The sequence below is a fragment of the Myotis yumanensis genome, unplaced genomic scaffold, assembly GCF_028538775.1.
Source record: "Myotis yumanensis isolate MYYU_CA2020_CCGP unplaced genomic scaffold, mMyoYum1.0.hap1 SCAF_11, whole genome shotgun sequence".
NCBI lineage: Eukaryota > Metazoa > Chordata > Mammalia > Chiroptera > Vespertilionidae > Myotis > Myotis yumanensis.
Window position 1 is genome coordinate 63,769,569 of NW_027223762.1, and position 23,219 is coordinate 63,792,787.

The following is a 23,219-nucleotide window of genomic DNA, read 5'->3' on the forward strand; positions in this document are numbered from 1 at the left end:
GAACAGGAGAAATATCCAGAAAAAGAAATAAATGCAATGGAGGCAAGGCAAACAAACTAACAAATACAGAATTCAAAATAATGGTTATAAGGATCCTCAAGGAACTTAGTGAGAACTTTAATAGCATAAAACAAACAAACACATGTGGAAACCATAAAAAAGAACCAGTCAGAAATGAAGAAGAAGAAAAAGATAAAAAATGTGCATAATTAAATGGCAATAAATACATATGTAACAATTACCTTAAATGAAAATGGATGAAATGCTCCAATCAAAAGACATACAGTGACTGAATGGATAAGAAAACAAGACCCTTACATATGCTGTCTACAAGAGACTCACTTCAGATCAAAAGACACACACAGACTAAAAGTAAATGTATGGAAAAAGATATTCTATGAAAACGAAATCGAACAAACAACAAGTTGAGGTAGCAACAAGTCTGGTACTCATACCAGACAAAATAGACTTTAAAACAAAGGCTATATAACAAGAGACAAAGAAGGACCCTGCAATTTCACTTTTGGGTATTTATCCGAAGAAACCCAAAACACTATATCAAAAAGTCATATGGTCCTAGCTGGTTTTGCTCAGTGGATAGAGAGTCAGCCTGCGGACTGAAAGGTCACAGTTTCGATTCCGGTCAAGGATACATGCCCAGGTTGCAGGCTCGATCCCCAGTGCGGGGTGTGCAGAAGGCAGCTGATTAATGATTCTTTCTCATCATTAATGTTTCTATCTCGCTCTTCTTCTCCCTTCTCTCAAATCAATAAAAAAAATATATATATTTTAAAAGGCCATATGCACCCCTATGCTCACTGCAGCATTATTTACAATGGAGCCTAAGTGTCCATTAATAGATGAATGAGCCCTAGCCGGGTTGACTCAGTGGATAGAACATTGGCCTGCGGACCAAAGGGTCCTGGGTCGATTCCAGTAAAGGGCACATATCTCGGTTGCAGGCTCCTCGCTGGCCTAGGCCCTGGTTGGGACTCATGCAGGAAGCAACTAATCGATGCGTTTCTCTCACATCAATGTTTCTCTTACATCAATGTTTCTCTCTGACTTTCCCTTTCTCTTCTACTCTCCCTAAAAATCAATGGAAAAATATACTCAGGTGAGGATTAAAAAAAAATAGATGAGTGAATAAAGAAGTGGTGTACATATAAACAATGGAATATGATTCAGCCATTAAAAAAATGAAATCTTGCCATTTGCAACAACATGGATGGACATAGAAGGTACTATACTGAACGAAATAAGTCAAACAAAGGCAAATACCATACTTCATTTATATGTGGCATCTAAAAAACAAAATAAATGAGCAAACAGAACAAGAACAGACTCATAGGTACAGAGAACATTTTGATGGTTGTCAGATGAGAAGGGAGTTGAGGGCTAGGTGAAAAGGTGAAGGAATTTAAGTACAAATTGGTAGTTACAGAAGAGTCATGGGGATGTAAAGTACAGCATAGAGAATATAGTCAATAATAATAACTCGGTGTGCTGTCAGGTGGGTACTAGATTTACTACGGTAACCACTTAGTAAGTTATATGATGTTTAATCACTGGGTTTTAGACCTGAAACTAATATAATATTGTTTGTAAATTGTAACTGAAAAATAAAAAATTATTTAAAATAAGAAAAATTCTCTGCAGGTTTGAATGTTTCTTAACTCGACACATTCATGTCAGGAAGAGCTTAGCAATGGTCTGGGGAGAAGGACTGCGTGCTGGCACTAATCATTAGCAAGTCCAACATCCATTGTATCTATAGCACAGGACAGATTTTTCACAAATAATTCTGTGCTACTCTAGACAACCCAGGAAAGGTCCCCATGCTGAAGGCAGGGTAGGGTGGGCTGGAGACAGGAAGGCGTGGTATCCCGAGGCCCGCCCTGTCCCCAGCAGAAACAGCAGGCCCAGTCTCCATGAAGGCTCAACAGGAAAGGCTCTGAGTTCAGAACAGCAATCTAAGCATTCCGACAACTGAGGGACAGTTCCAGGAAAAGTGCAGATTCAAGAAAATGCCCAGTTCTGGAGATACGGGTCTTCCCTCACCAGACCCCATGATGGGCAGCACAGTGGGAGAGAAAAGACCCAGTCAGGGGCTTCACCAGGAATATCATGACTCTGAGATCAGGTGGAGACCCCAAAGCTTGAGAAGAAAGAAGAGCAGATCATTCATATGTGAATCAGGTTAGCAGTGGACTCTGCAAGAACAAATCTGGGAGTGAAAAGGCAGGAGTACATCAATGACTTTCAATTATTTTCCTTTTGAATTCTGCATCAGGCCAAACTACCTCAAGGTCAGGGTAGGGAAAACACGGCATTTTCAGAGATGCAGGTCCCGGGAGGCTAGTGGAGGATGGGCTTAATGCCAAATGAGGGAGTAAAAGCCAAGCAGGGGCCTGGGCTCCTGGGAGCAGGGGCTGGGAGTCAGAGGAGTGAGGGTACCCACGAGGAGCACAAAAATGGCTCAACTGGGCCCCAGACCAGAGCAGGAGAGGGGATGGCTCTAGGACAGGCGTCGCCAAGCAAGAAGTCAGAGCTGATAATCTTGTCACTTTCCAAAGAAATGCCTGTCTTCCGGTAGAGTTTCCAGAAGAATGCGTGATTAACACTTAGAAAATTAAACAAACAGGCAAGGAAACAATATTAATTTCAGGAAAACAAAAAATGCTAAGATAAAAACGTGATTACCGTCTATGACATGATTCAGCTGAAAACAGCATTTATGTGGCCCCAATTATATGAGCCGTGGGTACTGATTCACCCCAGCTGTGAGTAACACTCTATTAGATTAACATACACACGGGGGCCTGGCACACACACAACCCAAGCACCGAATGTCTCTGGAAAGATACTCAAGAAATGGGTGACTCAGGCACCCACTGGCAGACATTTGGGGGCTGGAATGGGAGAGAGAAATTTTAAAGAGTTGAAATATTCTACAACATGTATTCCCTGCTTTTAAAAAGGTATAAAAGTCCCATGAGATTTTGGTCAAGTAGAAACATCTGAACCAGGTAGAACCACAGGACCCATACAGGTTGACCATGGCGTCTAGACAGGAACCACCTGGGCAGACCACAGGGCCAGCAGCTGCAGAGCCCGTCACAGCAGGGCAGCCTCGCCTGGGCTGGGCTGGCCCCAGGACAACATCCTAAAGGGACACACAGTGCCCCTCTGTCCCTAGGACCTGCCCAACACGCCGACTGCTCAGAAATGGCTCATATGTAGCAGCTGAGCTCTGGGGCCTCTTCAAAGAAATATATAAAGGACAAATGTTGTACGTTTCCACTTATATGAGGCCCCTAGAATAGAGAAATAGAAAAAGAACATAGAATAGAGGTTATCAGGGGCTGGAGAGAAGGCTGGGGAGTTAGAGTTTCATGGGCAAAGAGTTTCTTTTTAGAAATGATGGTGGCGATGGCTGCACCACAATGTGAATGCACTTAATGCCAATGAAGTATACACCCCAAAAGGGCTAAAATAGTCACTTTTATTTGTGTACATGTTGCCATGATAATAAAAATGAAAAAAATCTTAAATAAACACAACGACGCACTGGTAGGTGTCCTGTTTGTACCTGTCACAGATCAAATGGTGCAGGTGGCATGCCACGGGTCACCCGTGTGCAGTCTAGTATATATTGAGTTGAAGGAAGTCTGATTATGAAGCACGTCACAGAGTGTCAGGGATCTGGGCCTAATAATAACGTTTCCAGTTGATCGTTTGACTTAAGGGATTATGTCCTTATTTTCTATATGTTTTGCTGCTCTCCCATGTACAGTTCCATTTCAGGGCCACCAGAAGCAGCAGGCGTGAGGGCCCCACAGGGCAGCTGTGGGCAGGGGGTTATCAAACACCAGCTGCTCAGGGCCCAATGAACCCACAGGGATACAAACTGACCTTTACATCCTCACACACAAAAATCCACTAAGAAAGCAAAGTCCTCCAGCTTTAGCGGTGGGAAACACCACAATTCCCTCAACTGCACAGAAAACCAACCACAAAAACGTTCCCTTTGCCACAAATCGCAGGTCACTAGGTCTGCGGGGCCTCCCGGCCACAGGAGCACCAGCTCCTGTTTTGTTGAGAGCTGCCTCCCAGTCCCTGGCCCTGAGGGCCGGTGCCCCCCTGGGATGCTTTGCCTTGTGGGGGGGCGGGGAACAGTGGGAGGGCTGTCACCCCTACACCAGACCTGAGAGCTAACTACATTCCAGTGGGGCTACGATCCATTGGAAAAAGACCCACCATACAGACTGTTGGGTATTAATCTACACTCTGAATGCACTTGTGGAGATGCACAGGCAGAAAACAAGACTGTTTGTATTGAGGAGGCACTAGCGTAACATTTACCTAGAAAGAGGAAGAACACCTACCTGAAGGAAGCGATCACTGCTGTAACTTCATCGTCGGGGTAAAAGTGCGTAACCGCATGATGTGCCCCAAGCAGCTCCTTCCCATCTTTCCACCAAGAAATATGGGTGTCCTGGTACGCGTTAGGTATGCTGATGGAGCAATTGAACTTGACGTCATTGTGTTCAGATGGCTTTATGTGGCCAACCGTGTGATTAAACGCAAGAGGCGGCAGGCGCTTGGACCTGGCCGCCGGTGCGCTGGGAAGGGCTGCATTTCCTCTGCGGAGTCTTCGGGGCGGGGTTGGTGGTGTTGACACCACCACCGAGCGCTGGGCCCCAAGGGAGAGAGGAGAGGAGGATGGCACAAGGTCAGCCAGGCCGATGGGGAAGGGCAGGCGGGGCGTGGTTTCTTCCCTCACCTCACCGAGAGCTGCAAAACAGAACAGTGATTTTTAGCCTTTTAAATACTGATGTTGCTCTAGCTGGTTTGGCTCAGTGGATAGAGCGTTGGCCTGCGGACTGACGGGTCCTAGGTTCAATTCGGGTCAAGGGCACATGCCTGGGTTGCAGGCTCCATCCCCAGCAGGAGGCAAGCCAGTCAATGATTCTCTCATCATTGATGTTTCTATCTTTCTCCCTCTCCCTCCCTCTCTAAAATCAATAAAATTTTTTTAAAAACCTGGTATTTTCCAAGTAGGTTCTCAACTTATGAGGCCATGACGAGGGAGAAGTGGGGAATCCTCAATGTCCTCGAAACACATTTCTCATTCATGTGCTCACTCAACACCTTCTAAGGAACCCTACTGTGGACGAAAGGGGCCACATGCTAACCTGACAAGCTCAGGGAAGGCCTGCATGGAGGTCTTGCCAACTCAAAGACCTAAAGCCACCACAAAGGATGGTCTGAAATTAAACTTTAACTAAAGGCAGTTATGGTGAGTGGTCAACTCCCAGGCCAATATCTTCCCTAACAAGGTAAACCTTTACCTTAACTGAGCTTATTCTTTTTGCATCTACGATAACGTATCATTGAAATGTCAGGGTAGCCCTAGCTGGTTTGGCTCAGTGGATAGAGCATCGGCCTGCGGACTGAAGGGTCCTGGGTTCGATTCCAGTCAAGGGCACATGCCCAGGTTGCAGGCTCGATCCTCAGATGGGGGGCATGCAGGAGGCGGCTGATCAATGATTCTCTCTCATCACTGATGTTTCTATCTCTCTCTTCCTCTCCCTTAATCTCCCTTCCTCTCTGATATCAATAAAAATATATTAAAAAGACAAAATGTCAGGGTAACTTGTAACTTCCCTTTTTTCAGACCCCTCAGGGCACAACCAAATGCCCTAAGCTCCAGGACAGAGACCACAAATTCCTTCATTGTTATTGTCATTATGTTAATTGTTGACTATTAACTATCCTGTACCCACCTAAGTAAAAGAAGTATGTGTCTATAGTTTTACTCTTTATACAATCCCAGAGGTTTCCCCGCTTTGCTTTCTCCCGCCTCTCCAATCTATCACCAATGGATTTCATGTAACCCACCTATGTCCCCTCCTTTGATTCCAATGTATAAAAATAGATGAAAAACCGCCATTCTCTAGAGCATTATCCCAATCTGTTGAGATTCTGCTTCCTGGCAATTGTCGACAGTTTGGCTCAAATAAACTCACAAAAATTCTTTACAGTTTCGAAGGTTTTTACATTAACGTTACGCAATATACTCCCCCCAGTGGGGTACGAGAAACTGTCCTCTACCCTCAAGGTTCTTCTAGTTGGACTAATAATCAAATAGACATGAGGCAAATTTAACACATACATATGTATGGGACCCGCATACATGAAAGTCAGAGACCCCACACGCACGAGGTTCAGAGACAGAAGGGACCATGGGTATGTGAGGCCTCCTGAGCTAGGGAGGAGGTGAGGCAAGGCCCTAATTCAAGTTCTTCTAGGTCGTATAGGGAGGGGCAGAAGTTTCCCTGGAGCCTAGAGGGGGCTAAAGTTGTCTTTAGCTCAAAACAATCCACATACCACAGAGGCGCATCTTGGAGTGCCTCCTCCTGATCCACACACCCCCATTGAAAAAGATTTGTTGTGACTCACTCCAAGTCCTTCATCTCAACAGCACGGCGGGAAGGGAACGGCCCCCCGAGAGCACCGTCTATCTGCCCAGTCACAAGAGTGTCCCACAGATCTGGCCGACAGCATGGGAGGCTGCTACTGCTCACAGAGACCTATCCCTGGGTGAGGGGGTGGGGGTCAAAGTGTGCTCAGGCCACCAGCTACAGAATGACTTGGAGCTTCTAGCAAAATGCTCGCCAGCTGGAATGGATCTAAAAAAGTTTCCATTTAATCTGGCTCAAAAGTATTTCTAAAAATATAGGCTCACAATAGTTGCACTTTGAGCTCTCTTAATGGCATTTTTGGAGCATATGTTCTGTGCTGGTTGCTATGTATTCAAACATGTTTACCACGATTCTGGTGAAACAGGCAGTGGGGAGAGACGCAGGCCTGACATTCTGTGGGTGGTGGCTGGGGGTTTACCAAGGGCCCCATCCCTGCTCAAGGGCTGTACCTCCTGTCACATTCAGGATGTCGCACCCCCTGGGCTCCTGAGTGCGGGTGTGCAGAGTAGGGTGGTCGCTGCTCGGGCTGTGCCGGATTCAGTGAATAAGAATGCACGAGCCCTGACTGGTTTGGCTCAGTGGATAGAGCGTCGGCCTTCGGACTGAAAGGTCCCAGGTTCGATTCCGGTCAAGGGCATGTACCTGGGTTGCGGGCACATCCCCAGTAGGGAGTGTGCAGGAGGCAGCTGATCGATGTTTCTCTCTCATCGATGTTTCTAATTCTCTATCCTTCTCCCTTCCTCTCTGTAAAAAATCAATAAAATATATATTTAAAAAAAAAAGAAGAATGCACGACGCCAGACTTGACTTTGGGTGGTGAACACAGGATACAATATACAGACGATGTATTACAGAACTGTACACTTGAAACCTCCATAATTTCATTAACTAATGTTACCCATACATTCAATAAAAATTAAAAAACAAGAAAATAAAACAATTTAAAGAAAGAATGCATAGCAACAACTAGAACTTGTAATTCACATCAATAGCAAATAATTTTTAGCCTAGGTATCCAGCTAATAAAGAAAAAGAAAAGTACCCAGCTGAGCACGTATTTGGCTAATGGAGCTACTGCAAGCAGGAGTTCCGAGGGCGGAAGGAGGCCCCTGAGAATATATTCCTCTGCCCCCTCCCTGCCAAGTCCCTCAGGACTGCACTCACTGGAGGCCACAGCTCTGGTCACTGAGCCCTGTCCGCACGCCTTTCTCCCACACCAGGTGCTCTCTCCGCCCCAGGGAGAATGCCAGGGTGGAGGAGAAGAGGTTTCACTGGAAGGAACCGGAGAACACTCGCTGCTGGTCCCCACACAGAGGTCTCAGTGGGGGGCAGGGCCTCTGCATGCGTGGTGGGGGGCACTAGGGGTCAGCCTGGAGCAGTCAGCCAGACCGATGAGTGTGCTGGGGCTGCAGTGCCCATTTACTCCAGGGAGAGGAGGTCAGGGTGACTGGACCGCCAGGCAAGCCTGTTGGAGTGGGGCCTGTGCTCTCAGTAGCAGAAGGCAAAGCCCAGGCCCTGGGTCCCTCCAGCCCCCGTCTTTCTCTGGTTTGAGGTGCTTTCTGCAGCAGTGAATGCTCCTGCTATGTGCCTAAGCCACCTGCACTCTATCCTATAGGCTTTGAAGCCCTCGGGCCCATCTCTGCCTCTTCCGTTGGCAAACCTATGTTTGCCAATTCACTGAGTTCCAGGGCCCTAGGGAGCTGGGCTTTCTCCAAATCCCTATTTTTTATTTTTCTTTAAATATATGTCCATTTTATAGAAGGCAAAAAGTAGAGCAAGGAAAGCTAAAGATACTTTCTTTGATTTGTTTAATTTATTTGAAAACATTTGACCTTTCTAATTATAAAGATAACACAGTGTGTTATGGAGAATTCAAATATAGGGTATCCCCGCCCCCCACCCTCAAATGTATACACAATAGACTAATGGACTGCAGCTAGCCTGATGCAGCCCTGGACCTGCTACACACGGAATGGAAACTTTGGACCCTGGCTTTGCTTCTAGCTTTACTGAAACCCCACCTACACTTCTTCTATGACTGGACTCAGAGAAATGAGACTTTGGAAACCCAAGGATACAATTCCATACAAATAAAATCACTCATCCTGTGCGACTCTCAGAAAATTCTTTCTCTCAAGGTATCGTGAGGACTCTACTCCCAGCCCCCAGTGGGGAAAACGACACCCGCTTCGTCCAATAACAGTGGCAGGAGGATTGGAGCAGTGGTGGCCTGTGGTTGGCCAGCAGCTCTGCAGTTAGAGCCCCCAGCCCCTCACCCTGAGCCATGTCCTCAGGGGAAGAGCTTCAGCCTGTTCCCCTGCCAGGGCCACAGTCCCTCGTGGAGGGAGAGGATGGATGTACAGGACCCCAGCGCACGTGCAGGTCCCGGCCGATGTGGGAGCGAGTGCCTGGATCACCAGGGAGGTGTGTGTTAGACAAAGCACAGGGAATGGCGACACTGGGGCAGGGTAACTGCCGGGCAAACGTGAGAGGAAAAAATATGCCTCCAGCCTCTGGCCAGAGAATCCAGGCTCCGAGGAGCCTGTCTAGGGCTGGCCTCCACTCCCTCTCCTGGCAGGAGTTCCCTAAGTTCCCCGAAGACTCGGATCTCAGCCCAAGAAAGGTGCAGGAAGCGGCAGCTGCTGAAGGCACCGGGCCCAGAGTAGCAGGTGCCATGGTTGCGCTAAGCGGGCTCCTGGCCCCGGAGCCTGGGAGGATGGAGAGTGCCCTCGGGTGTCAGGTGCCCTCAGCCTGCTTTCCAGTCCCGTGAACCGAGTGGTGGGATGAGGGCGGGACGGAGGCGCCCGCCTATGGGGCCTCCTCCCTGCTCTTTCTCAGACAGCAGAGGCAGGAGCATAACTCTCCGAAGTTCAGCCCTAACATCAGTGGGGGAGACCGTGGAGAGGGATGTTGAGGGGGCGCTGCAGGGTGCGGGGTGTCTTTGAACTCCCAGGGGTTTGCTGCCTCACCAGTGGAGCATAGGAGCACAGAGCAGGATGGCAGATGGGGGGGCGGGGGCGCACTGCCCAGTGCCCCAAGCTTGCTGCCTGCCAGGCTGTGCTGTCAGCAGCCCTGCAGTGGAGTAGAGAGGCCCCATCTGGGGTGGGTCAGTGTTTACAGAAAGGCTTGTGGCCTCTGGAATCCCATTTATGTCTACACCCCAGCCCCAGGAGAGACCCTGCCTGGATTGGTGCCTGCCATTTGCGTCTCGTCCCTAGGCCACTCCCCTGTCCCAGTTTGAGGACTCCGTCCCCAGCCCCTCTGGCTGAAGCCAAACCCAGAACAAACTTTATGCAAAAGCCAAGCATTCTCCACTGATAAAGAGCAGCGACAATAACGACAATAACGTATGAGAGAAAACTTTCTAAAAACTTTTAACCTGAGATCACATGACCTGAGGTGCCCAAGTGATACCTGGAGAGATTAAGCGCAGCCACCTGGAGCTCCTTAGCTGGCCTGACAGGGGCCTCGAGGTAAGGGAGTGTGGGCTACCTGTGCCTGAGGGGGCACAGCTGCTGGTGGTGGCAGGGCTGCCAGTGAGGACAGGGACAAAGCATGGTCCTGTCAGATTTCCCCCGGGGAGCCTAGCAGGCCCAGGGCTGCCAGATAAAAGGAAACAGGATGCCCCAGTACACTTGCATTTCAGATCAGTTATGACTGGGTGGGATGATATACTCAGTCAAATAAATCTCACTTAGTATCACTTTGCAAAAGTAGCCCTCGGGGTTCACTGTTGGCCCTCACAGGCTAGGGCAAGAGCGGGTCTTGGGGGCACACAGGAACCATAGCACATCCCTTAAGCCAGTGGTCTGCAAACTGCGGCTCGAGAGCCACACGCAGCTCTTTGGCCCCTTGAGTGTGGCTCTTCCTAAGCCTTAGGAGTACCCTAATTAAGTTAATAACAATGTACCTACCTATATAGTTTAAAATATTTGGCTCTCAAAAGAAATTTCAATTGTTGTACTGTTGATATTTGGCTCTGTTGACTAATGAGTTTGCTGACCAGTGGCTTAAGCCATCCCACCGCTCTCTGAGTCCTCACCTGGAACATGTGAAGTGCTGGGACCTCTGAGCACAAACCCACTTGGCACATTGGCTTTAAAAAAAAAAAAATAGCAGAGTCCCACCTGGGCCTCTCACCAGGCCTCCTGCACCCACTTCAGCAGTGGGAGCCCCAAGGGCCTCCAAGGGCTTTAGGCAGCCCCTCATCATCCCCTTCAGCCTAAACCCCACTTTTTGGCATGGGCATCTGACATTTTCTTGGTAGAAGTGCTTTGCAAAGAAAGCTCCCCAAGCAGGCTGCAGCCCCCAGTCCTTTCTGCAACCAGAAAAGAGAGTTCCAGAACCTGACTGACATCCCACCGTCCCCTCCAAGCTCTCAAACCCGCAGAACACCAGCATCTCCAGGGGAGGTTTTTAAAGCTCTGGTCCTGGGCTTCACGCACAGCTGGAGTTCAGTGGCCAGCGGTGCAGCTGGGCATCAGGCTTTTAGGAAATCTCTTCTAGTGATTCTATCACGCCGCCAGGACCAGCTCCCCTGCTCTAGGGAATGAATCAGATCGCCTTGGCTTGGGCATGCCTGAGGGTCCGGCCTGAGAATCCCCATGCAGAACCAGGTTTGAATGCACGCAGCTTAGGAGTGTGGTGAGTATAAGAACTTGGATCAGACGGGCAAGGTGTACTAGTAGCCCCAGGTCAGCCCCACGGAGGCCAGAGGCGAGTCACCTGTCCGTCTGAGACTCAGTCTCCTCATTATAAGGTCAGACAGGTGACACCTCGTATGTTTCAGAGGTGAGAGCAGAAGTGTGCACACAGAACACGCTGCACGATGCTTGTTGTGCGCAGACATGCCCAAAATGGCAGTTACTATGTCAGAACGTGAAACACCCGATCTGTCTTATTTCAAAGGTGCCACTAGTCATGCGTGGACTATCAACGCTGAACATATGGAACCGATTATGCCTTAGGCTATTCAGTCTTCAGTGAAACAGGAATATGTGTTTACTTAAGCAAGGGCTTCCTTCTCCTTCCCCGCTGGCAGCACACCAAGTGTCAGAGAAAGGCACTGACGGAACACTTTCTGGCCCGGGTCCTGCAGCAGCTTCCCCGCGGGAGTCTGCGGCTGGTTCTCCCCGAGGGCCAGGCATGGCCTTCCCAAGTCCCAGGAGCGACTCTCAGACTCCAAGTTTATTTCCTCCACAAGCCACACCCAACACGTATGCCCTGGCTCACAAACACCTGAATTCCTAATTATAAAAAGTCATTCTTTTAAAGAAATAGTATTTCCTTTTAAAATGTGACCATCTCGGGAAGACCAAACACCTTAGCAAGAACAGTCTGTCTTTCCTAAGTGACAGAAGGCAAAGAATTACCTCTAAAAACAGATGAATTTTTTCCTGTCCCTCCCACAAAAACACCAGACATTGTATATAAAACAAACATTCTTTTTAAAACCCTGAAAACTGGAGAGGAGGAAGATTGACAAAGGGCCTCGGAACCCAAGAACACCATAAAGATGAATTCCCTGGGTTTTCCCCTTGGGAAATGCTAATAGGCAGAGACCAAAAACAAACAAACAAACAAACAAACAAACCCAAGCAAGTCTGTCCTCTCCAAGGGCCAGGAAAGGGGTAGCTCAACAAGACAGAAGACTTTTAGATAATAAATGGCTCTCCTCGAGCATTATGCTAAGTGAAACAAGCCAGTCAATGAAGGAAAAATACCACATGATCTCACTCATTCATGGATAATAAAGACCATTACAAACTTTTGAACAATAATAGATACAGAGGCAGAGCTGCCTCAAACTGATTGTCAAACTGCAGTGGGAAGGCCAGAGAGAGTTGGGGGGCAGGAGGGAGGGGAGTAAGAGATCAACCGAAGGACTTGTATGCATGCATATAAGCATAACTAATGGACATAAGACACTGGGGGGTAAGGGAGGGTAGGGGTTTGTCAAGGGCGGGGGGGGGGGGGGGGAAGGATTCTTATGTAATACCCTTTGTAATACTTTAAGCGAATAATAAAAAAAAAATAAAAAATAAAAAAAAATAAATGGCTCTCCTCTAGGCCCACAATCTATGGCTCCATCCCGCCGAGGCCAGCAAAGGTCAAGGGGAAGCCTGGACTTCACCCTCACCAGGGTGTGAAGAGGTGACAGCAGTTCCACGGGGTGGTATCAGAGAGGGCCACGTGGAGAGCTGGGGCTGTCATCCTCACTGGCCAGTGTTAGTCAAGACCCAGTGGGGAGCTTGAACTTCCACACCCACCTGGCATTAATAAGGCATCCGCCTTGTTCCCCCTGGAGTGGTTATCAGAGTCAGGGCTTTCCCCACTGCCCAGCGAGGGCATTCCTTCCCCTCTGATGTCAGGGGAAGTCAGGTAGGGAACAGTCAGAAAGTAACAAGGCTCTCCTACACCTCCCAGCGAGGGAGGTAGCAGTGGAGGCCTTGCAAGCAGCCAGAACTCGCACCCCACCTGTGACCAGCAGTGACCAGGATGCTCCCACATTCAGAGTTGGTCAATGGAGGCTGAGTTGGGACCTATGCTGCCTCCACCAGGCAGTAAGAGGCAGCATAACCCCTTTCCCTTCCAGAGCAGATCAGAGGAAACCAGATAAAAAACTTAAATAAGAGTCAAAGTCTTATAATACCGAAAATGTCTAGGTTTCAATAAAAAATTTTGTCTCAGTGAAGTATCAACACTAAGAAGACAGAGAATTATCTGAAAAAGCTTTTTTGTTGTTGTTAATCCTCACCCGAGGATATTTTTCCCATTGATTTTTAGAGAGAGTGGAAGGGAGGGAGGGAGGGGGGAGGAGAAAGAATGAGAGAGAGGAAACCATCAACCGGGGCCGGGTATCAACCCGTAACCCAGGTACTCTTTTTTTTTTTAAATATATTTTATTGAATTTTTACAGAGAAGAAGGGAGAGGGATAGAGAGTTAGAAACATCGATGAGAGAGATCGATCAGCTGCCTCCTGCACACCCCCCACTGGGGATGTGCCTGCAACCAAGGTACATGCCCTTGACCGGAATCGAACCTGGGACCCTTGAGTCCGCAGGCCGATGCTCTATCCACTGAGCCAAACCGGTCCGGCAAGGTACTCTTCCTTGACTGGAAATCGAACCCCAAACTCTTTGTTGGGCAGGCCAACACTCTAACCACTGACCTATACCAGCCAGGGCTGAAGAAGTTTTTAAAGGAATTATAAAAATACTCCAACAAGCAATTAGGAACATGAAATAGAGGAAAAATAAAAAGTCTCAGGAAAGAAATAGAAGACACAAAAAGAACCAAATGGAAATTTTTTAATGGAAAACTACAATAGTCAAAATAAAAACAATTCAATGGGTGGGCTCAAAGCAGAATGGAGGGACAGAGGAAAGATCAGTGAACTGAAAGATAAAACATCAGAAAAGTATCCAATCGAAACAACAGAAAGAAAAGAGGCTGAAAAATAATGAAGAGTCTCTGGGAGCAGGAGGACTATTATTAAAGATCTAACATGTGTATCACCCAAGTCCCTGAAGGAGAAGAGGGAGGGCAAGGCTAAAAGTACTTGAAAAAATGTTGGTTGAAAACTTTCCAAATCTGCCAAAAGATACAAATCTACAGAATCAAACATCTGAGTGAACCCAAAATAAGATAAGCTCCAAAAATATCCATGCCAAGATACATCATAGCCAAACTTTTAACTACTAAAGACAAAAAAAAAGGCATTTTGAAATCACACAGAGAGATGGAAAACTATGAGAATTTGTTATCAGAAGACTTACGCTAAAGGAACGTCTCTAGGAAAGGAAATAATGAAAGAAAGAAACCTGAGTCATTAGAAGGAAGGAAAAATCATAAAAAGCAAAAATATTGGTCAAGCCCTGGCCAGTGTGGCTCAGTTGGCTGGGAATCAAACCCACAAATGTTAGGTGCACAGGGCCTCGACTCCCAGTCAGGACATCTACACTAATAAAAGAGAAACATGGTAATTGGCGTACGACCGCTACCCTTCCCATTGGCTAATCAGCGTATCCTTATGCAAATTAACTGTCAGCCAAGATGGCGGCCGGCAGCCATGCACTGAAGCGAGCAGGGAGGCTTGCTTCCTCCAGGAACTGCAGACTCCAACGTTCCCCGCCTCACTTGCCCAACTCTCAACTGCAACTCTAAGCAACTATTACTATGTTGCAAATAAGAAGCTAAACAAAACCGGCTTTCAGTCAACCCCGGACCGCAACATTGTATCCATGTTTTCAGCAGCAAGGCCTCAGAGCTAAAGCTGGCCCAGGAAAAAAAAAAAAAAGGAAAACAAGGAGCCGTTGGGAGCTTTTAGTCAACTGCCAGTGGGAAAACAGCCCTCAGCCCCTCAGCCAGCCTGGCCAGGCACCCCAGTGGGGACCCCCACCCTGATCCAGGACACCCTTCAGGGCAAACCAGCCGGCCCCTACCCATGCACCAGGCCTCTATCCTATATAGTAAAAGGGTAATATGCCTCCCAGCACCGGGATCAGCGTGACAGGGGGCAGTGCCCAAACCCCCTGATCAGCCCTGCTCTGTGCCTGATAGGGGGGAGCTCCCCAATCCCCCGATTGCCCCGCAGCTCTGTGTGTGACAGGGTGCAGCGCACCAACCCCCTGATCGGCCCTGCTCTGTGTGTGACAGGGTGAGGCGCCCCAACCCCCCGCCCCCACGGGCCCTGCTCTGTGTGTGACAGGGTAGAACCATAACCTCTCCATCGGCCCTGCCCCGAGTGTGACAGTGGTGGTGCCCCAACCCCCTGATCGGCCCTGCTCTGTGGGTGATAGAGGGTGGCGCCCCAACCCCCCTCCATGGGCCTTGCTCTGTGTGTGACAGGGTAGAGCCATAACCTCCCCATCGGCCCTGCCCTGAGTGTGACAGGGTGCAGCGCCCCAACCCCCTGATCAGCCCTGCTCTGTGTGTGACAGGGGGCGGTGCCTCAACTCCCCTATCGGCCCTACTCTGTGAGTGACAGGGGGGAGCTCCTCAACCCCCTGATGGGCCCTGCTCTGTGAGTGACAGGGGGGAGCTCCTCAACCCCCTGATGGGCCCTGCTCTGTGAGTGACAGGGGGCAGCGCCCCAACCCCCTGATCGGCCCTGCTCTGTGCGTGACAGGGGGTGGCGCCACAACCGCCCCATTGACCCTGCCTTGAGTGTGACAGGGGGTGGTGCCCCAACCTCCCAATCAGTCTACCCTGAGCGTGACTGAGGGTGGCATTGCAACCTCCCGATCCGCCCTGCTCTGTGCATGACGGGGCAGCGCCCCAACTCCCCAATCGGCCCTGCTCTGAGCCTGACCAGGGGCTGCACCTAGGGATTGGGCCTGCCCTCTGCCACCGGGGAGCAGGCCTAAGCCAGCAGGTCATTATCTCCTGAGGGGTCCCAGACTGTGAGAGGGCACAGGCTGGGCTGGGGGACCACCCCCCCGAGTGCACAAATTTTTGTGCACCGGGCCTCTAGTACTAGTATAAGTAGGTTGCAGGTTGGAGCCCCAGTGAGGGCCCTCATCAACGGGCCCTGACTGGGGATTATATTTTTGGGTATTATAAGACTTTGGCTCTTATTTAAGTCTTTTATCTGGTTTCTCTGACCTGCTCTGGTAGGGAAGGGGGTTATGCTGCCTCAACCAATCAATGAGTCTCATATCGATTTCTCTTCCTCTCTCTTTCTTCCTCTCTTGCCCTCTTCTCCCCTCCCTCTCCTCATCTTCCTTCCTTGCTCTCTCAGTCATCAATGTAAAGCATATCCTCAGGTTAGGATTTAAAAAATAATCATAAAAAAATAAAATAAAAGGAGGTAGGGATTCTGTATTTCATTTAAACTGCTAAAACATCAACACCTAATATTACATGTAAATGATCAAAATATGCTTATTAAAAGAGATTGGCAGACTAGAGTAAAAAACATGACCCAATTATCTGCTATTTATAAGCAATTCACTCCAAATATAATTATACTAGAGGCCTGGTGCACAAATTCGTGCATGGGTGGGGTCAGGACGGCCAGGCCCAATCGGTCCAATTGGCTGGCTGCGGGGAGGGTCCTCCGGCTGTTGGCGGGCTGGCCCTGCCCCCTGGTCAAACTCCCAGTTAAACTCCCAGTCAAGGGGACAATTTGCATATTAGCCTTTTATTGTATACTAGAGGCCCGGTGCACAAAAATTTGTGCACTGGGCGGGGGAAGGGGGGGGGGGGTCCCTCAGCCCGGCCTGTGCCCTCTCGCAGTCTGGGACCCCTCAGGAGATAACAACCTGCTGGCTTAGGCCTGCTCCTGGGTGGCAGAGGGCAGGCCCAATCCTTAGGTGCAGCCCCTGGTCGGGCTCAGAGCAGGGCTGATTGGGGAGTTGGGGCGCCATCCCCTGTCATGCACAGAGCAGGGCGGATTGGGAGGTTGCGATGCCACCCTCAGTCACGCTCAGGGTGGGGCCGATTGGGGGGTTGGGGCACCGCCCCCTGTCACACGCAAGGCAGGGTCGATGGGGAGGTTGCGGCACCACCCCCTGTCACGCACAGAGCAGGGCCAATCGGGGGTTGGGGCGCTTCCCCCTGTCACGCACAGAGCAGGGCCCATCAGGGGGTTGGGAAGCTCCCCACTGTCATGCACAGAGCAGGGCCCATCAGGGGGTTGAGGAGCTCCTCCCTGTCACACACAGAGCAGGGCCCATCACGGGGTTGGGGAGCTCCCCTCTGTCACTCACAGAGAAGGGCTGATAGGGGAGTTAGGGCACCACCCCCTGTCACACACAGAGCAGGGCGGATCAGGGGGTTGGGGCACCACGCTCTATCACCCACAGAGCAGGGCCGATTAGGGGGTTGGGACGCCGTACCCTGTCACACACAGAGCTGCAGGGCGATCAGGGGACTGGGGAGCTCCCCCCTATCAGGCACAGAGCAGGGCCCATCAGGGGGTTGGGGCGCCTTCCCCTGTCAGGAACAGAGCAGGGCGGATAGGGAGGTTGTGGCCCCGCTCCCTGTCACAAACAGAGCCACAGGGTGATCAGGGGGTTTGGGCACTGCCCCCTGTCACGCTGATCTGGTGCCAGGAGGCCTTGTGGCTCCGCTGATCCTGGTGCTGGGAGGCATATTACCCTTTTACTATATAGGATAGAGGCCTGGGGGCCGGCTGGTTTGCCCTGAAGGGTGTCCTGGATCAGGGTGGGGGTCCCCACTGGGGTGCCTGGCCAGCCTGGATGAGGGGATGATGGCTGTTTGCAGCTGGTCACACACCCTTCAGGGTGGGGGTCCCCACTGGGGTGCCTGACCAGTCTGGGTGAGGGGCTGAGGGCTGCTTTCAGGCTGGCAGTTGTTGACTGAAGCTCCCAACCGCTCCTTTTTTTTTTTTTTTTTTAATTTTATTCTGGACCAAGCCCTCTGCTGCTGAAAGCCGGTATCTGGTTTGTTTCAGTTCTATAATCGAAACAATGTATAACTCCAGCTCTGAGATCCCCGCCGGCCGAAAGCTGGTTTCTGGGGTTTTGTTTAGCTTCTATATTTGTTAGAATGTTTCAAACTGCCAGCTCAGAGGCCTGCAAGTCAGGCAGGGAACGTTGGAGTCTGCAGTCACTGGAGCAAGCAAGCCTCATGTTCGCTTCCATCTTGGCTGACAGTTAATTTGCATAAGGATATGCTGATTAGCCAATGGGAAGGGTAGCGGTCGTACCCTAATTACCATGTTTCTCTTTTATTAGTGTAGATGATGATAGGCAAGTTGAACACAAAAGCGTAGAAAAAGATATCATGTAACCATTCATCAAAAGAAAGCAGGATGGCTATATTAATATCAGAAAAAAAGTTTTCAAAGTAAAGAAAATTACCAGAGATAGAAAGGCACATTACATAATGATAAAACAGTCAATCTACCAATAAGAAATCGCAGTTAAATGAATACAGCCAGTCCTCTGTATCTGTGGGTATCGTATCCATGGATTCAACCAACTGCGAACTAAAAATATTCAGGGAGAAAAAAAAGGTCCCTTGCTGCTGACACGTACTATGTAGTTAGACCTATGATGGTTGCATCTGTACTGAACATGTACAGACTGTTTTTTCTCATTATTCCCAAAACAATACAGTATTAGAAGTATTTGCATAGCATTTGCATTGTGTTAGGTATTGTAAGTAATATAGAGATGATTTAAAGTATATGGGATACCCTGGCTGGTGTTGCTCAATGTTTGGAGCATTGGCTGCCCACCAAAGAGTCTTGGTTCAAGTCTAGGTCAAGAGCATATAGCTGGGTTGTGGGTTCACTTCCCACCCGCTGTCAGGGTGCGTGCAACCTACCGATGTGTCTCTCTCTCCCTCCCTCCCCCCCTCCCTTCCATTCTCTCTAAAAAGAAGTGGAAAAAATATCCTCAGGTAAAGATTTAAAAATAAAGTATAAGGGATGATGTGTGGAGATTATATGCAGATGCTACATCACTTAATATAAAGGACTTGAGCATCCATGCATTTCAGCATACTAAGGGAGGGGCAGTCCTAAAACCAATCCCCCATGGATACTACGGGATGACTATATGTACCAGAGTAAAGAGATGCAAAATATGTGACGCTGAAACTGATAGGACTGAACGAAAAATCAAAACAAAACAACAAAAAAACGATTATAGTTGGAGACACTCAACATCTCTCTCTCAATAACCGATCAAAGAACTGGGCAGAAAATACGCAAGGACACAGAACTTGGAAATAATGCTCATCAACAACCTCAGCTAATATCACACTCCATGGTGAACACCTGAACGCTTTTCCTCGATGGCCAGGAGCAAGACAAAGGTGTCCACTCTCACACTCTTATTCAACCTAGTACTGGAAGTCCTAGCCACAGCAATCAGGCAAGAGAAATAAAAGGCATCCACACTGGGAATAAAAGTGTCACTTTTTGCAGATGACATAATTCTTTATATAGAAAACCCTAAAAACACCACCTCCAAAAAACTATTAGAAACAATAAATACAGTAAAGTTGTAGTTTATAAAATCAATTTTTAAAAAATTCACTCAATTCCTATATACTAGTGATGGTGAACCTTTTGAGCTCGGCGTGTCAGCATTTTGAAAAACCCTAACTTAACTCTGGTGCCGTGTCACATATAAAAATTTTTTGATATTTGCAACCATGGTAAAACAAAGATTTATATTTTTGATATTTATTTTATATATTTAAATGTCATTTAACAAAGAAAAATCAACCAAAAAAATGAGTTCGCATGTCACTTCTGATACACGTGTCATAGGTTCGCCATCACTGCTATATACTAACAATGAAATTTCAGAAAATGAAATAAAATTCCCTTTGCAATTACAAGAAGATTAAAATATCTAGGAATAAACTTAAAAGATGTGAAGGACCTATACACTGAAAACTACAAAGCATTATTAAAAGAGATTGAAAAAGACACAATATGCTCTGCCGACATGGCTCAGTGGTTGAGCTTCGACCTATGAACCAGGAGGTCACGGTTCGATTCTTGGTCAGGGCACATGCCTGGGTTGTGGGCTCAATCTCCATTTTGCATCTCTTTACTCTGGTACATTGAGCAGGAGTCAGCCTAAAAATGAGTCTCTCTCATCATTGATGTTTCTATCTCTCTCTCCCTCTCCCTGCCTCTCTGAAAGCAATAAAAAATATTTACAAAAAGACACAATAAAATGGAAAAATATTCTGTGTTCATGGATTATAAGAATCCATATAATTAAAACTGCCATATTACCCAAGCAATATACAGATTTAATGCAATCCCCATCAAAATCCAAACGACATTTTTTAAATCCTCACCTGATTGATTTTAGAAGAGAAGAAGGGAGAGGGAGGAAGGGAGGGAAAGAGAGAGAGACATTGATGTTGTACTGGGCTGCATATCTGGCACTTCGGCCAGACGGGGCGCGCTGTGCTGTCCATTCCTAAAACACATAGATAGGAAGGTACTGACATCAGGCCAGGCCTTGAGATATGGTCTCATGGCCCCTTCTCCATATGCTGTACTCTCTGTTCCTAAAACACATAGATAGGAAGGTAATGATGCTATACTGTGTCGGGAACTAATTGTGTAAACAAGGCTTTGCAACTTTGTGGTTTTTGCAAATAAAAATGCTGTAACTCTTGCAGTCAGCGCTGCAGTTCAGCCTTTGCTTCGGCAGGGTGCTGTGACTGTAGTCAGCTGGCCAGCTTAATAAAGGCTCTTAAATTTAAATTCTGAGTCGGTGGTCTATCTCGCTGAGTGAACCCATAACAATGTGTGAACGAAAAACATCGATCAACTGCCTCCAGTACACTCCCTGACCTGGGATCGAACCTGAAACCTAGGTATGTATCCTGACTGGGAATTAATTGCGCAACCTTTTTTGGTGCATGGGATGACACTCCAACCAACTGAGCCACCCAGCCAGAGCCCAAATGACATTTTTTAAAGAAACTGAACAAAAAAATCATCAGATTTGTATGAAACGATGCAACACCCTGAATAGCCAAAGCAAACCTGAGAAAAAATAACAAACCCGGAGGTATCACACTCCCTAACTTCAAACTACAAAGCAATGATAATCAAACAGTATATTGGCTGAAAAAAAGACACCTGGCCAATAAAACAGAATTGAAAGCCCAGATGTAAATCCACATGTTTATGGGCAAATAATGTTTTACAAAGGAGCCAAACACATATAATGGAGAAATGAAAGCCTCTTCAGTAAATGGTACTGGGAAAACTGGAGAGCCACATGCAAAAAAAAAAAAAAAATGAAACTTGGACTATAGTTTGTCCCCATATACAAAAATTAACTCAAAATTGATCAAAGACCTAAATATAAGAACTGAAACAATAAATTACATAGAAGAATACATAGGTACTAAACATATGGACCTTGGTCTTAGACAAGATTTTATGAACCTTGGTCTTAGACAAGATTTTATGACCTCAAAGGCAAGGGAAGATAAAGCAAGCAAAAATAAATGAATGGGACTATATCAAACTAAAAAGCTTCTGCACAGCAAAGGAATCTGTCAACAAAACAAAATGGCAACCAACTGAATGGGAGAAGATATTTGAAGATATTCAGCTCTGAGAAGGGGTTAATATCAAAAAGATATTTAAAAAAAACTCACACAGCCCTAACCGGTTTGGCTCAGTGGATAGAGCTGTCGGCCTGCGGACTCAAGGGTCCCAGGTTCAATTCCAGTCAAGGGCATGTACCTTGGTTGCAGGCGCATTCCCAGTGGGAGATGTGCAGGAGGCAGCTGATCGATGTTTCTCTCTCATCGATGTTTCTAACTCTCAATCTCCCTCCCTTCCTCTCTGTAAAAAATCAATAAAATATATTTAAAAAAAAAACTCACACAACTCAGCTCCAAACAAACAATCCAACTTAAAAAATGGGCAGAGGACCTGAACAGACACTTCTCCCGAGAAGACGTATTCTAAATATTTTATAAAAAGGCTTGAATATAAAGAAAAAGAGTAGGTGAGAAAGACAAAACGTAAGGTAAAGAGAGAAAGTGAGGCTTTTATGTTTACTGGTTGGCCTCCAGGTAACAATGGTGGGATCCCTCCCTGAGTGGCTCACACGAGAGACCTCAACCTTCCTGCCACCTGTTGGTCCAAAAATCCTGAGGGCGCTTGGCTTGAGGAACCGTCCTGCCCTGCAGATGTCACCCGGGTCTAGGACTTGCCACCGTCCTTAGATAAATGTAACTACCTTATTCCTACTCTCAGTGTCAGCTCTGACGTGGAAGGGGTAGAGGCTCCCCACCCCTCAAGACTCAGATGCAACTGGATCTGTGGAGGGTAACGAGATGTGCACCCCAAGCCCTGAGTCCACAGGTCCAGGGTGGACTTCCTAGCTGACTTTCTCCTTGTCCTCCCAGCTAACATCAAAGCTGGGACGAGAATATACATTTCTGTACTCCCAAAGTGGTTCTTTTTCTTAAACAAATGCTTCCGATTTAATGCTAATCCTAATAAGCTTCCCTTTTTTTATTTGCTCTAAACCTTTTTACTGATTTTTTTATTAGAGATCAGCCTGCACTCCTCCTGGTGAATGGGCTAACACTTAACCACTGAGCCACACTGGCTGGTTTTTTCTTTTTTTAAATTGAATTTAGAGAGAGAAAGGGAGAGGAATATTGATCGGTATATGCTCCCACCGGGGACAGAACCCACAACCTAGGTATGTAGCCTGACCAGGAATCAAACCCACCACGTTTGATACTCCAACCAGCTGAGCCACTAGCCAGGGCTGCTCCAAGACTTTTAAAGAACATTGTTTTCATCCACAAATCTGCAAATCACATGACAGAACTATAAAAGGGCTCACAGGCTCCTTCCCCTTCCTGTATGGGGGCAGCCAGCCAGGGGCAAGTGGAAACCCGCCTACAGATGCAGCTGAACTAGGTGCCATGAATATGGATCAGCTGGCCGTGCATGCAGTCAGCGGTCAGCCCCGGACAGAAAACAACATTCAGGGAGTCTGCGTCCCTGTTCTAATATTCTCCTCCAAGACAGCTTGTTCTGACTTGTAAAAAGGATCATTTTCCAAAACCATAATGAGGCCAGTCTACTAGCAGCTTTAACAAGCCTGAAGGCTTAAAACAGCAAAACAATCCCTCTCCCCCAAAACAAGGCTTCCCCTGTGTCTCACCAGAGGCCAGGCCGAAGCTAAGGCATAATCTACCATTCCCAATGTGGACGTACCTGAACACCCCTCCCCCCAAAAGAACAGGTC

At 47.8% G+C, this 23,219-nt stretch overlaps 1 protein-coding gene across 2 annotated transcripts in view; it reads right to left on the reverse strand.

Annotated features, from left to right (window-relative positions):
- MERTK (MER proto-oncogene, tyrosine kinase) overlaps positions 1-23,219 on the reverse strand; it is a 108,300-nt gene that overhangs the window by 78,716 nt on the left and 6,365 nt on the right. For both annotated transcript variants that reach the window (XM_070429755.1, XM_070429754.1), the window contains exon 2: positions 4,389-4,797. In XM_070429755.1, the coding sequence (XP_070285856.1) occupies positions 4,389-4,797 (409 nt within the window). The remainder of the gene's footprint in view (positions 1-4,388; positions 4,798-23,219) is intronic.